The sequence below is a fragment of the Aplidium turbinatum genome, chromosome 1 (genome assembly GCF_918807975.1).
Source record: "Aplidium turbinatum chromosome 1, kaAplTurb1.1, whole genome shotgun sequence".
Classification (NCBI taxonomy): domain Eukaryota; kingdom Metazoa; phylum Chordata; class Ascidiacea; order Aplousobranchia; family Polyclinidae; genus Aplidium; species Aplidium turbinatum.
Genome location: NC_137472.1, coordinates 40068283 through 40084511, shown reverse-complemented (window position 1 = coordinate 40084511; position 16229 = coordinate 40068283). Strand labels below are relative to the sequence as shown.

General features: G+C 36.6%; 1 protein-coding gene across 1 annotated transcript; it reads left to right on the top strand.

Annotated features, from left to right (window-relative positions):
* Window positions 1-5076: 5076 nt before the first annotated feature.
* Window positions 5077-15855, top strand: LOC145778913 (paired box protein Pax-9-like). Its single transcript, XM_082590508.1, has 5 exons — window positions 5077-5916; window positions 10972-11628; window positions 13399-13640; window positions 13874-14174; window positions 14609-15855. The coding sequence occupies exons 1-5, from the start codon at window positions 5817-5819 to the stop codon at window positions 14683-14685; spliced, it is 1377 nt and encodes a 458-aa protein (XP_082446634.1). The 5' UTR covers window positions 5077-5816; the 3' UTR covers window positions 14686-15855.
* The last annotated feature ends 374 nt before the right edge of the window (window positions 15856-16229 follow it).

The window sequence follows — 16229 nt, the reverse complement described above, 5'->3', positions numbered from 1 at the left end:
AATTAATTCTATAAAGCACGGCCGCCAGTGAGTTTTAAATGATTTTTTTTTAATTTGCGTTATCTAAGAGAAGAATTTATTCGTTAATATCATTCTACTAAACTTATCATACTTAGGCTATACCTAATAGTAGGCTACCATGAAATATCAAACAATTTTTGAAATGAATTTATTTAATAAAAGTCTGCGACATTGCAACTTCCTTGATTTTGCATACGAGCACCAGTTAAGACACCGGTCTCAGTTAGCCTAATTTGTTCGGTACTCGTTTTTTAGGAACTTCATTTGTGAAAAGACAGACTCACACTTTCCTTCAAATTTTCGACACACATTTTCCTCGACTCGCCTTCCAATTTTGCATAATTGTGTGACATATGACGACAAAAATACTGTTTTAACTGCATATTAGACATATCATAGTATGCGCTGCAGTCTCGATCATGAAATAATCCAACTCCCGTTTGGAATTGAATACCCTTTTTTCCTCTGCTGCTGTTCTTTTTCTTTTTAAGGACATACCGGTAATGCAATGTAGGCAGTGCCGGTCTTAGGGTATTTCGGGCCCTGTGCGGAATATGCTTTGCGGGCCCCAATTCAGTACCGTAACTAGGTATTTTGTAAGAGGAGGGGAGGGTTTTGACGGCTTGTTCGCCAAAGGCGACACTCAGCGTCTGGGGGGCCTCCCTCAAAAATTTTGAAAAATTGCTTTGAATTTGGGGCATTCTGAGAACATGTTTAACAAAAATTTGGGTATGATTATTACTGTAAAATGGTGCTGTCCGGTGGCAAAGGTGGCCCGACGCGACAATCTCAGCACTTGTCTCACCCTAAAGCCGCAACTGACTTCAAGAATAGGCTACCGGTAGCCTACTTGCTTGTGAATCGAATTGAATTTTTTCCATTGGAAATGACAAAAATTACTGCATTTTCTGAGTAAATTGCGGGCCCCCTAATCTGCGGGCCTTGTGCGATCGCACGGTTTGCACACCCCAAAGACCGGCACTGAATGTAGGCTACCGTTACAATGAAATTGGATTGAGGAAAAAGTTTTGTCTCAAAACGATTTTAACAATAAAGCCTAGCCAAGAAAAACTTATGATGAGAATGTTTTTCAAGTTTTAAAATTTGAAATATTATATATATGCCTAATTACAAGGGTATTCAGTGGTTCTAGATATCCCTGTATAATAAGTAAAATACATTTCATTTTTTTTAATGAAATAATTTTTTTATTTCAAAAACAGGGCACGGCCGCCAACACATGCTTATTAAATTACGTGTTAACGGCCGCATAATTATTTATCGACGGCCGCATGCGGCCGTACGGCCACAGGTTGAACACCGTTGACCTAGGGTCTTGAATTTATGTGCATTTACAATCGTTCACCAGAAAGAACGGAAAGTGCTTGTTTCAAATAAAAACTTTCTGTGGCGAAATTTTAAATGTATCGTCTACCTACGACATTCTATGAATCAAGATTTACACTCAAAAGTGTTAATGTAATTTTACCCGTTTTACCCTCAACAAAAAACAATTTGTGCTATTTCCTAAGACTAGAGTTGTTTCGGAAGAAGTCTTGTTGATTCGATGGTAATTTTAATCTGGGAATGTTTTTGCAATGTCAAATCAACGTAAAACATTGTAAAAACAATGGTAAAAATGCATTACTCAGACAAAAAGCTCGCTTGTCCAGTTGGTTCAAGTGAGATGGATGGGCTTACAAGACACCATTGTTTGCCAGAAAGGCGTCACCAATCTGCAAAGAATCTTATTTATCGAGCTTGCCAAGTTTATATAAGAAATAAAAAGAATTATATTTGTACAAAAAAAACATGCTGTCGGTTTTTCTGCGGATAAAAATGTCTGAAATAGTTTTGAAGTCCGTTGCCTTCATACACTAACAACCATGCAACGAATATTCCGACCCTGCGTCAAAAGCCTCTATAAGTATGCGAAACTACCAGGAATAACCTATCAAAGGTTGTTCTTGGTAGTCAGTCCGAGAATAAAGATTAAAAACCAAACCAAACTATTCCATATTACAGTGAGTTGTGGCACAAGCCTTAATGGCAAACCCCATTGATATCCATGCAATCTTTTACAATAGCGTAGTTTTACCATTTTTACAATAATGTTTGTTTGATGAGCAAAATCCAAAAGCATCATCTGTTTTATGTTTTTTTGGCATTTTGCATATCATAAACATGTGAATTCTCAGAGCAAACGATGTGCAAAGAAAAACATGTGATTACAGTTATTTAAAAATTCGTCAATCGTTTGCAAAGCATTAAAAGTTGTATTTTTTTATTTACCATTCTTCTTCTTCGTTTGAACCTTCTTCGCCACTCCAAGGGTCGAGGGGCTCTGCCTTTTACCACCCTTGGGCAGTGGCGGCGACGCGGTCTAGATGTTTGGGCAGGTGTCGAGCAGCCATTCAATTGATTTGTCATCCAGTTCACGCAGACCACGCACACCATTTGGCGCATGGTAGATGGCGCAATTACAAATGGTGTGGTCTACGGTTTGTTCCTTCTTGCCACACTCACAAATCGCGGACAAACCATTTAATGTCATCGACTGAGAAACTTGAAACCGAAAAATATTTTTCTTCGTCAAACAAACTTTTGCATTTAAAGTGAAAACGTGGTTAGCAACTTGCATCTTGATCTGGTGCGGAGATTACCCAATCAGTGCAATCCCCCGTGACGCAATAAAATATCAATGACGTAGGCTACTTTTCAAAAATTCTTCATTCGCTTATTCATGTTTATGTTGCTACTGCGGATGCTACGTTGGGAAGTGAGCACAAGAAGAAGAAGAAGAAGGAAGGTTTTGGATTGACAAGTTATAAGATGATTTTTTTTAACAGGAAGACACCCTTTCAAATGTTCAAGGAAGTTGGATCGACGGCATAAGCTTCAAGTGAAAAAAAATCTGAATAAACTTTAATCCTCAAAGAGTTGTGTTTGTGGTGACAAGTTTTGTAATTTTTCTTCGTTGTAGTCTTTTTCCACAAAATCCATCGAAATCAAGAAGGTTATTTAATTTCACCAAATAAGTCAATTTTTTACAATTACGATGACCTTCCAATCATTGTTAAGATTAAGAAAATAATTAAAAGATTGTTTTCCGTGTTTTCTATTATGTATGGAGCGATCATGCTTTTTCTTGACACAAGCCTCTACAAGAAGTGATGACAATCTATTTTCAAATCAGACCGGTCTACTTACCTTCAATTTTGTTCAGCTGAAAATTTTTGAAGAGAAAACGTATCGCTTTACGTTGATTTTTGGCTTTTCGATCTTAAATTAACGTTGCCAAAATAAATTTGTTTTTGCTTTGTTGAATGTGGCAATAGCAAAAACGACTGCAACAAATTGTAATTTTATCTGAGTGAAGAGTGAATTGCTAGGATGAAACACACCGTTAGATATCTTTTGCTTGTGAGAATTCATCGTGCTGATTAATCAAATTCCGACAAAACAACTGAACCTAATCAATAAAAGAAAATACAAAAACTGGTTTTACTTTAAAAATTGGTATGCATTTGAATGTGCATACAGAAGACATTTTACTTTCTCCCGTGTGCCTACAAAGCAATACGCATTTTAAAAAACAACCCTTTGCTATGCAAACTACAAACTCCACAATAGTCCACGAGTTCTGCTTTTTGTTGTTATCATTTCTAAAAAGAATTTTGATAACTCAGCCAAACACATGTTACAAAGCCTAGCCCATTTATGAAAAATAAAAATGGACAATATTCAATATCAAAGTGACCTTGGCCTGATGTAAGGAAAAACAGAAAACTCGTGTTTACAGCGTGCGTCGAATATCATAAGTCTGCTGGTATAAAAATCAGTAGCCTACCAATACCTCGGATCTGTATCTGCAAACTTGATTTAGAACTTTGAATTTTTTTTTGATTTTGAGTTCAGATCTTCTTTTTTTTTTAAATCTAATTTTTGCTTGAGATACAACTTTATTCATATTAGGAGAAACTAGGAGAAAATCGCTTCATCGTTTTTGTTCCTTGATATGAAGGTTATCTTTTTCCGATTTTTTTTCAATATCAACTTGTCTTTGCCAAACAGGAACTCATCATTCGCACCAGCTCAAGTTTTATTTTTCAAAACCACATCGGCAAAGTTTCAAGTAAACGAAAAATATCGAGAAATTCCGTTTGTTTACTCGATCATTTAAAAAATTGAAAACTGGGGACATGTTGAAAGTTTAAGCAAAGTTTAGGAAAGAAGGCACATCTCTTACCCACCTCTGTCCTATACTTATACCTGGATGACGTTAAATGTCTCGCGCCAGTTTCCAAGTGTTTAGCGAAACGATTAAGCCTAATCTCAATAGAAATATAGTGGACGGAATAAGTGACGATTTGTGTTTTTAAGATATGTAGGTACTACAGGACGTTTTAAAAATTGTTAGTTTTTAATATAATCTTAATCACGTGTTGAAGCCAAACTGCGAGATGTAACTATAAGCTTAATTATTTCTTCTAAAGATTGATTGGCATTTGTATAAAATTAAAAATTTGATTTGTGCTGAAATGCAGAAATTGAGTATCAAACTATTAAAACCTACAGAAGCTGCAATGCTATTGAAGTTTAGCTTTGTTTTCTTCGATAGAATTGTTTACTGAATAACATCGAAATTTGCTCTCAATTTTTTAATTGTTTTACTTATGTCGTAAATTTTATTTATTTTTAGCCAACAAGACCTCAACCAAATGTCAATGTCAAGGCAAAAATTGTTCGATTATAAAATCAAAAATTTATGCTAAACAAGCTGCGAGTTAAGTTTTTTTCTCTAAAGCAGGGGTGGGGAACCTGCGGCCCGCGGGCCAAATGCGGCCCGCGTGACTGTTCCATGTGGCCCGCGTCAATATTTCTTTACCCAAAATATATTGAAACAACAGCTCAAAAAAGAGTAGGCTAGGCTCTGCATTCTCGGTATATTGCAAATGGCCTTCTATGACTAGTTAATCCATCATAAAAGGCAATTTGTAACAACAATGTGACCAGTTATTGTTAATCGGTCAGTTATGCCATTCGTGAAAAGTGTTTTGCAGAGTAGCCTACTTCTCAAATTAGCAAAATTTTACGTTGTATAATGGCTTCTGCAAAGAAAAGAAAGATTAGTGATGAAGGCAGAATGTTCCAGAAAGATTGGACAAACTTGTACTTTGTTGAAGTAGCCTAAGTGGCAAATCTGTGTGCATTGTTTGTGGTATATCTGTAGCAGCAAAGAAAAAATCACATTTAGAGCGTCATTATGACTCCTGCTATTTGAAACAGCTAACAGGGCAGGCGAGGCAGGATAAGATTAATGTCCTTAGAAGAGAGTTACAAGCGCAGCAAAGCACTTTGTCAAGGTAGGCTACTGCAAACAGGATGAAGATATTGTCAGAACGAGTTATGAAGTTACCATACTGAACTGATAGCAAAGAAGCTGAAACCACATGCAGATGGAGAATTCCTGAAAGAATGCACTGTCACCGCTGTCAAGCTACTAGCTAAAATTTCGAAATTTTTAGTGGCCCGCCTGTGTTAGTTCTCATTTTATGTGGCCCGCAATACTAAAAAGGTTCCCCACCCCTGCTCTAAAGCTATCGTCAGAAGACGACTTAGAGTTTCTGCAGATTTAATTTACTATAGCCGACAGTGAAAACTATGCATGTAGTTTCATTCATTGCAATTGAACTGTGTCTTATTTGATTTCAAATAGATTGATCGCTTGAATAAATATTACACCTGTTGTAAATAGGCGGCACTTGATAATATCGTGAATAAAAAAAGTAACAATGCTTAACATGCAAGCTCCCACTCAGAACCAACCGGTTACTTTCAGCTCTCCTCTACAAAACCCGGGGATGGTTCCCATGATGACACATACAGCAAACAGTGAGTACTAAAAAAATGTTTGTTTGAGGCTTGAGGGCCTTAGTATTGTAAACATGTTGTCTAATGCAAATTGAGTTTACGACGGTAAAAATGTAAAGCAAACTTAATTTTTTAGAGACTTTTCTATAAAACAAGATAAAATTGTTAAAGTTTTGAAGGGGCACGTCTCCGGACCCCCAAGCTCGAACTTACCTCTTTTGGAATGGGCACTTTAACTCTTACTTTTTGCAGTCATAATTCAGAAATAAATGCGTGGTGGCCCGAAAATTTGTAACTCGCACAACCAGGGCCGGATTAAGGCGGGGGCTGATGGGGCTGCAGCCCCAGGCCCACCAAAAAAATAGGCCCACCGATAACAACTTACTAAGAGCAACTGACATGCTCATTATCAGGATCGAAAAAATAAAATCGTAGAACAAATGCTAACTGTGTAAACCAGTGGTTTTTAACTAGGGGGACGTCAGCTAATTTCCAAGGGGGCGCGAGACCTTTGTCTGATACACGTTGGTAGGCACAATATGACGCTATACATGCCCTAAGAAAAAAATATCAAGCAAGCAGTTCTTCAAGTCTTGAAAGCAACGAACAATCGCAGACTAAAGAAACAGCCAAGGGGTTTATCTTGTCAATGGAAAAGCTTGAAATCGTTATTTTAATTGAGTTATGGTCGTGCATAATGGAACGGTTTCATGAAACTAGTCGGGCGTTGCAGGATAGCAAAATTAGTTTGAATAAGGCAACAAATTTGCTTCAAGGTCTACATGACTTTGTTCAAACATTAAGATCCCAGTTTCAAGAATCGAAGAAAAGAGTAGAGTATTAAGTGGCTGTCATCATTATATTGAAGAAATTTCAAGAAAGAAGAGAAGAATAGTATGCTTGGATAGCGAAGGTAGATCTGAAGACATATCGCTTGATCCATCGAGCAGATTCAAAGTAGACTCATATTTGCCAATCATTGACCAAATTATTATGTGTATAAAATCCCGAATTGCAGCATACGATAGTCTTCAAATAAGATTTTCGATTCTGGCGGAATTAAACACCATTTTTAACTGTAAAATTGAAAAGAGAGCTAAAACGTTGCTTCACATATCTAGATGATCTAGAACAGGGGTCACCAAGCTTTTTTTTCTGAGGGTCGGATTGCTGCGAGATTAACAGCTGCGGGTGGGATGCAAATTGCGAAAAGATATACAACTATTTAGAATCTCCATTGACTTGAATTGAGCACAATAAATAACAAAGTCAGCGGTGGAATAGTAAAGTTTTGATGAAAATCGAAAGGTTGCTGGAAAAGTTACTCCCTGCTGTGATACACTACAGGGCATCGTGCTCTTGATAAAACATTACATCTTTCCAAATTTGGTCTAGGCTGTCCCAAATTGTGGTGAACTAATGATAAAAACAATGAAAAAAATGATAAAAAACAGTTGTAGTGCAGCTGTTATTTCCGCAGTACGTGGCGGCCGGATGAAATCAGTTCGCGGGCCGTAGTTTGGTGACCCCTAATCTAGAAGAATCACTGCCTGAAAAGATGATTCATTTTTCTGCACTGCTAAAACAACACTATTTTAACAGCGAATGCTGCAAAGAAACTCAAATGATTGATTCATCAATGAAAATGAATTTATATATACATTTCCTAATCTGTTGTACTGAGAATGTATCTTTGTCTGATGATTTCTAATTGTTCAGGCGAGTGCTCATTTTCAGTGCTTAAAAAAGTGAATCAACTGCGTTCATTCATGGGTCAGAAAAGGTTGCATTCCTTAGCTCTACTCTGCATTGAAAACGAAATTTTGGAATAAAATACACACCGATGATGTTATTAGCAGCTTTGCTTTGGCTTAATCCAGAAAACATGTCATTTGAATGTGTTTAAGTAAATAGCCTACTATACTTCGGGTATAATTTTTGTTGTTTCATTTTAATTGATTGGTAGGCCTACAATGAGGGGAATGAAATATAGGCCTCAGATTACCATATAGCCCCAGGTCCATCAAAACCTTAATCCGGCCCTGCGCACAACTACTGAACGTACAAAGTACTAAAGTAGTGACACTACGCAATATGTCAATCTTAGATTTTTAATTGAAATTATAATTTTTTTTGCGTCAAGTCAAAGTGGCGTCTCCTAAAACAACTGTTGTTTCTGTATTTCTAACCGGTTCGTGCTGTGGCTTCTTATCATCACACAGCAGATGATCAAAGCAGCAGTAGTTTTTCTAACATGAGTTACACATATAGTTGAAAGCAAACATTCATAACAAGTTCCAACTACACAATGATGCAAATCGAACGAAAACTTGCCTTCTGACACCAATAAAAGGAAATACCGTAACATTATTTGTTTTTCAAAGACTTTGGTCAAGTTTTATGTGTTCTGAACGTGTTTAAATCTTTTAAATTTTCATCAAGTTTATTGATTGTGATAAATTTTCTAAGTTTTTTTTTTTTGAAAAGTAGAATTAACGAATACTTAAAACAAAGTAGGTTCTACGGCGGCTATTTCATCAGATTGTGATATGTATGAGCAACAGCAGATAGGCGAGGCAAAGGCGAAAATACGCGAACAAGGAGCAGATATATATCAAAATATTATCCCAACCTATAGTAGATTGATCACTCAGCAATATCTTCCTGCATATGAAGTCTACTGAAAATGAAATCGTTGAAAAGGCGGGAACAAAGGCAGTTTATTTTGCCATTTTTAGCAGCATTTACGCTAAATTTGGGTAGTGTGTTAGTTGTTACAGCCGTGAAAGACAGCTCTGGGCGGGCAAGTTCTTTGTGTGAATCTTTATAAATCGGTATCAAATACAAAACAAAGATATCAGTGACTGTTCAATGGGAACAAAAGCAAGTCTTTTGAGATGCGGCGGGTCAGCCAAAGATCGAGGCGATAAAAGTTTGCAGCTGCGCGTTTCTTGCAGAAATCTAAGGTATAGCATCCTTTAATTTAAAAAAATTAATTAAAAGATGCATAAACAGCAAGCTTGTCTATAAAAAAAACTAAATTAAATTTAGATTGTATTTGACAAATATAGGCCTACTAGTTTCTATTTTAAACACAATACAGTCTGCAGGCTACATTTTAATACTTTGCTACAGGTACAGCAAATAAGCTATGAGTTTCGCAGTGCAGTAGTAATGAATATTTCAATAATAACTTACGGGAATAAAACAGAGATCACAGGAAGAAACAAAGCATAAATTAGTGTTAAAGAGGTTTATAGAAAAAAATGGAAAACATTTCAAAGCGGTTGTAAAAATCATGCAATTTAGAAAATCTACAATGTATGTTATGTTTTGCAGCGTTTTAGAAAAACAAATGACTATGTTGTCTTGTGTAAGCAATGTTGATGTGAATACTGCCAGTTTGTCTTCAGCCGAAAGGTTATCTATCAAGCGGCTTTGTGCTAAACAAAAAGAACTTTTAGGTATTTTTTTTTCAAGGTAGTGTTATTTTAAGTAACATTTTCCATAAACTGGAAAGCATATAGAGCCTTGTAAACTCAAATAAAATGTAAAAAATAAATTAAAATCAACACTGTTTTGATTTCGCAACATTTTATGATAAGATTAAAAAAAGTGTCAAAATGTTTCGGTCCAAATCTTTAATCCCCTACGAGTAAAGTTCAGTCCCTTTCATGTTATCTTTTCCTCGTTAACTTTCTTGCAAGGATTAAGCGAGTGGCGAAAGCTCTGGTACGACGCTCGAAAGAGCGACAATTCGACAGCACTCAAGAGTACGCGGCTGTGTCTTCAACACACTACTTAGTCGTATGTCCGAAGGTGCACACTAAGATTGGCTTCCCACCCGTCCTCCACTTAATTTAAATCTTCAGCCACAGGGCGTGATCTTGGATAGGGCAAAAACAAAGTTTTTGCGAGGGTTATTTAGAAACGTATTATTTGTTTTACTAAGCTATTACTTTAGACATATGAACTATTTAACTGTAGGCGTATTGCCCGCTGCCGAATACCACCTGAGTTGTTCGCTTCGGCAGCCAGTAGTCAATAAGTTTGCAATTAAGCGATCCGCCATTTTGGCATTTAAAGTCATTTTTGTAAAAATGTATCGAAATAGAAATCTTGTGCTAATAGCAGTTCAACGCGTTTCAAATGAAGACAAAAATAAATATTGATTTTAAACGTCTCACATCATCAGTTCATTTTTGCATTGTATGGGTTTCACTGCATCATTTGCCTTTGAATTTTATTGTTGAAATAAAAGTGTAAAAACAACAATGACAAGCACACAGCCAATTTTTCATCATCAATAGTCGTTCGAAAAAATGTATTTATTGTCTTACTTCTTTAACATAACTCACCATCAGACAAAGTAAATAATAAGTTTCCGTACGTGGAGACCCGTGGCAATTAATAGCTCAGTTTGTAACCCCACGTTTAGGCTACAACAATTCGCTGTGTTATTTTGAGATTTAGACCTAAAAGATGATAAATCTTCTTCTAAGGCAGGGGTTCTTAAACTGGGGTCCGTGGACCCCCAAGGGGTACGCGGACTAGTTTTAGGGGGTCCATAAGGCCCAATGGAAATGTTAGTGTATAATTTCAAAAATGGAATACATTTTTCAAAAGAAGAAAGACTAAGTTCAAACAACTATCCTATCATGGCTATCAGCACTGTCAAACACGAAGCCACAACTTCATGTTCTTGTTGAAGACAAACAGCAGCATTCTTCACATTAATGAAATTAAATCAAAGATATTGAAAAACAATCTGCATTCGCTATTTCTTAAATTTAATAAAACATAAATTTTGTTACCAATTCATTTTGATGTTATTTTGTCCAATTCATGCTGATCAAAAAATTTTCTCGGACTAGACCACAAAGGCGGTCCAAGCAAACCAATTTTTTTTAAGGGGTCCGCGTTAAAAAAAGTTTAAGAACCCCTGTAGCTACAATGGATTGGAACTCAAAGTTATGTTAAGTTCGGTATGAAGCAAATGCAATGACAATAAAATAATCCTAAGTAAAACTTATGACCAATCAGTATAATTGTTTAAAAAGTTTTTGTTTATGTCAGATCAAACGTTTGGAGAAGTCAACCAACTTGGAGGTGTATTTGTGAATGGACGCCCACTTCCAAACGCAATCCGTGTGCGGATCATTGAACTGGCACAGCTTGGGATCCGGCCCTGTGACATCAGCAGACAACTCCGTGTTTCTCACGGATGTGTCAGCAAGATACTTGCCCGGTACAATGAAACGGGATCCATTCTTCCGGGAGCGATTGGAGGGAGCAAGCCTAGAGTGACCACGCCAGGGGTTGTGGAAGCAATCAAGGAATACAAAGTTGGAGACCCTGGAATTTTTGCTTGGGAAATTCGAGATCGATTGTTGAGCGATTCGGTGTGCGATAAATACAATGTTCCCTCTGTCAGCTCTATTAGCCGCATTTTGAGAAATAAAATTGGAAACGTTCTTCATCCACACAATCCTCTCAACCCGAACTATTCGCCATCTAATGGGTTTCATGCCACTAATCCTAGTTCTTCTCAGGCAAGTGCAATTCGGCCTGATGGCTACAATAAGACAATCTACAATCCTTACACAGTTCCTTCGCAATCAAAGCCAAGTTTGTCAAACGGGCAATATCTAACAAAGAATTCACCAATTACCAATCATTGTTACTCCCACTCGGTCACTGAAATACTTGGTTTTTCTCGATTTAACCAACAAGGTAAGCTATGAACGATTTCTTGAAATAGGGAATCGAAGTTGAATTGAAATCTGGGTACTGGATTATAGCATGTTACACTTTGTATCAAAAATTGTAGCTCAACACAATTCGTCTAATTAGGTAGAAAAAAAGAGCAACTCGAGTTTAAAAAAATCTGAAGTTCTGAAACTTCGTGAATCGAAAGTGTTGCTCCGAGAGTTCTAAAAAGTTTAGAAAAGCAACTGATGTGTTCAGAAAAAATTAATCTTTAAATACTTTACCAAATAATTTACTTGCCAAAAATCTGTAGCCCTGGTTCAATATAGCAAACTTTTGTGACAATTTTGGGGAAATACCACCCATACGAACCAAAATTGCAAATAGACGTATTTCATAAAACCTATAAAACGCGTTCGAAAGGACACAGGTTTGCTCCATATCGCGACCACGCTGTTGTCTCATAGTAGAAAGACTAATGACATCCTTGAAGATGGGCAAGAAGATTGGCTTTCACGCGTTTCTGTATAAATAATCTAAATCCAACTATCAAGCGTAAACCTAAATGTACCGGTAATGAAAAAGGATTTGAGGTTAGATATTCACTTAGATGTATCATTCTAGTAATAATCTTATAAAATAAATAAATAAACAAAATAAGCTGTAACTTATTTGTCGTTTATAGTCGATGAATTTAGAACCTACACATAACGAGTCCAGTTGTTGCGCTAGCTATCGTATCGGTAGCTAACATTTAACGTACCGGTAGCAAATGTCTGACGAATAAGATAAGGCACACCCAAACCATAGTCTCTGTGATTTCCAGTTGACTGAGCGTAGACTACAGACTTTCAGCTCAATAGTGCAGTCAAAGACTGGATGGAAATAGCAAGTGTCATACGCCATTTTGGAGGGGACAGAAAGTTATAATAGGGGAGCACTCAAGCACGAATGTTCCCGATATGCATTTGCCATTTGGCAAGACAGTGTAGAACCGCTACGACTACTTAGGAATAATAAGAAACCGATCTAATAGGCTAAAGCGTAAAATCATTCTCTGTGCGTAAGATGTTTACTTTGACACGCAAAACACGCACGGGTTGCAAATGCATGCCAGTAGACACAACGCCATCACTCGAAGAAAAAAGGAAACTGCTCCTGAATCAAAACAGTGTTCAGTATTCTAAAAATTACTGATAAAACAAAGATTAATTTCACTTCTGACAATTGTTGGAGTTACGTTTCATCTCTTGCAGGCTCTTATTTTAGGCTGTTGTTCTTTTATCGTTTCAATAAGTGACAGTTGAGACGAAGACGTTAACATCAATATAGTAGGCTACCATAAAAGGTTATTGGTCAAATCAGTTTATTCTCTTTATATTATTGACCTACTTGACTTGAAATAGATGTAAAACATTCAAGTAAACCAATTCAAAAAAGCTCAAACCAGTTGAGAAAAATAACAAAATCGATTGAACTGTGAAGTATAAAATGATTTCAAATTAAACTAGGCCTACTTTGTGATAGCAGAAGATGTTTTATTATTTTTCATTTGGCACTCATTGTTAAATCATGTTTTTGAAATCATGTTATGCAGTGGACTACAATTAGCCTATATTCTTGCGTGGTGGAGCAGCTTCAATTTTGGAAAGATGCTTGCTTGCAGAAAGCACTCGTCATTAAGATGTTCATGATAATATAATAACAAAATTATTGAAAACTAGTACTTTCTTTTGCCTCCTTTAAATCTGTGAAGCTCCAAAATTTGTCTAATCTTTCCTTCTTCTTCTTCAGCATCCAGCCATTCAAATAACTTGGCGCTAGAGGGCGACATTACGACAAGCGTCAATAATTACCAAAATCAACATGTGCCAGTCTCTGTCCCACCATTGATGCCAAAGGTCGAAGAGTGGAGTAATATTACAGCATATGGTGTCACCCCTCCCACTCAAGCTACTCCTGTCAATCCGGAAGGGCTGGAGAGAAGCTCACCCACATCCGGTAGTGTGACCGTTTTGCAAGCAACATCTGAAGAGGTACTGCAAAAGTTTTATTTTTGTCGATCCTTATCTAGAAAACGCAGATTATTGTTTTTTTTTCTGTTTTTAAAACAAATTATCAGGCTACTATTGCCTATGTAAATACAATCAAACCTGGAATTTGTCAATAGAAGAAATCTGAGAAAATTAGACTTAAGTTAGTAGAATTAAGGACTTTGTTTTGAAAATATTTGTCGTCAATCAATTAGCATTTTTTTTTATCTCGACAGAATCGCCCTGTGCAGCCATCGCCGATTCCCTTTACAGCCAGTCCGCTCAACCAATCCTTTGCTCCAACCATTCAACATTCCGTTGGTGATTATGCTTCTAACGCATACGGGTCACCATACAACCATCACACATGGAACCAGCAATCCGTCGGTCTTCCTTACCCAGCACCCACAAATGGATTTCACAATAGCGCGATGATAGCTGCTTCGGTTCATGCCGATCCTCACGTGACACAAAATGGCGGTAGTTTAAGACCTCATTCCTACCAACAATCAAAGATCGTGGTTTCATCGGCAATGGGTAAGTTTGTAAAGTTAAACTAGTTGCAAGATTGTGATTGTTTTATTCAGTAGCATAGCCGTACCGGATCAAAACACTTTGGGGGGAGAGGTAAAACAAAAAATGCCTAAATCTGCATAATTTTGATTAAAACTAATTTCATGCATTTGGTAGTTGCCCAAGCGGCTTGTATGTGCATAAAACAAGAAAAAAATTTGCTACTCTCAACCAAGTAAACCATTGGAAAGAGGTAGATAGCCAATTGAAATATTGAAATTATACAAAAGCACTTTCTCGACACAGTTTTTCTTTCAAAAATTTGAAAACTTCTATAAGTTACCAAAAGTCTGAGGCAACTTTTAGGAATGAAAACTTGCAAGTTTTTTATTCCTAATATGAGCTATAGGCTAACCTGGAAGACTTTTTCACATCACTTAAAATTATTTTGTTTTTAGATAACACGAAACTGCCGTATGAGAGCAAACCCCCATTAGAGTCAAGAAACAACTTGCTGATCGCTTCTACGTCATGAAAACAGAACACACTTAAGCCAATGAAGCTCCAATTTGACAAAAAGTAATCGGGGAGCTGTTGTCAGATTACGTCAGTCAGAAGTGACACGTCATCGGTAGCTTATGCGTTTATTTCTAAGAAAAACATTGAAGGCAGCTTGGCTGTTTTACAATAAGCGTGGTTTGCATTGTAATGTAGATTGTAGACGTTGTCGTTTTTAGGTAATCGATTTCCATTGATCCATTTTCAGTAACCTCATTATATTAGAGTCTACACTTTTAAACAGTGAATTGAACGATTTGGTTGCCACCCCATTCCCAAAAATGCTGCTAATTTTGCTCTTTACTAATTCTGCCATTTTTTATTAGATGTTGTTTTACCTAAATGTTTTCTTTTTTGAAGCCTTTTTAATGTATGTTTGCTGCCTGTTCTTTTTATATTGCACATGTCTATGTAGCTATGTTTTAGAGTTGAACGTGGGTAGTTTTTTGCGCTTAGCCTTATTGCGCAATGTAAGTTAGTTAAGATCTTAGATTGGCCACCTCCTTAGCTTAGAAAATCTGCAAACATATAATTTCAATAACGTGATTTCTCGTTAGCTTGTCGTGTAAGAAGCCCACCATTGTTGCCTTGTCAAAACTGGTATGTATAGTATGTGTAGCCTAGTGGTAGCCTACATTTTCTGGTACCGATAAGTTCTACTGTAGCCTAAGTGTGTATAGCGGTTATTGTCTAAAATAAAACAGTTAATTGAAAAAGCTTTTACTTTACTTGCCATTTGTTGCTGCATAAACAAAATAATTTGGTACAAACAAACCGTTTTGTTCATAATTACGTCATTTCGAGATGCCGCGTCATTCAATTATAAATAACTGCTGTTAAAAACAAACGAAAAAGAAGAAAATATGGAAGTTCAGTGAAATCTTGCTGTCGGTGTCGGACTTCAAGCGTATTCTCACATTTTTGTTTCTGTTGATTTATCACTGCTGCTTTCTCTTTACTTTGTCATTGTGCATTTTAACTTTTCCTAACCATTGAAGCGGTTGAACGATAAACCGAAAATAAATATAAACGACACGTCGCTGCTTTACTTTTTTCATCAGCGTATGCAGACTTACATTGACCTTCCAGTAAGAAAAATAGTTTCTCAATTGTTTTGGCAGCTTATATTATCAGTACTTTTATTCAATAAATGCCAGATTGCCAATGTGCATGGTTTCTGTGCTAACGTAGCTAACAACTTAAGCTGAAACATTTGATCAAGATTATTGGAAGGAACAGCTCAACCGTGCAGGTTTATAGTAATTTTGTTTATTTTAAGAAATATAGTCTTGTCTTTAGTGCACTGATGAGGCTTGGGAGTTTGAACAAACCTTTGTTTAGTTGTTTTTCGCAATAAAGGTAATTCTCTTGCTATGCAAGAGCGGGCTGTGAAAAAGATAAAAAATATCCTTGAAAGGTAAAAAAGCTTAAGTTTCACAATAACCTTGTTTCAATTTGTAGCCTACATCCCAAGCGAATGTTGAAGTTTTCAGTGTTTTCAAACTCAAAATGTTTAATCCT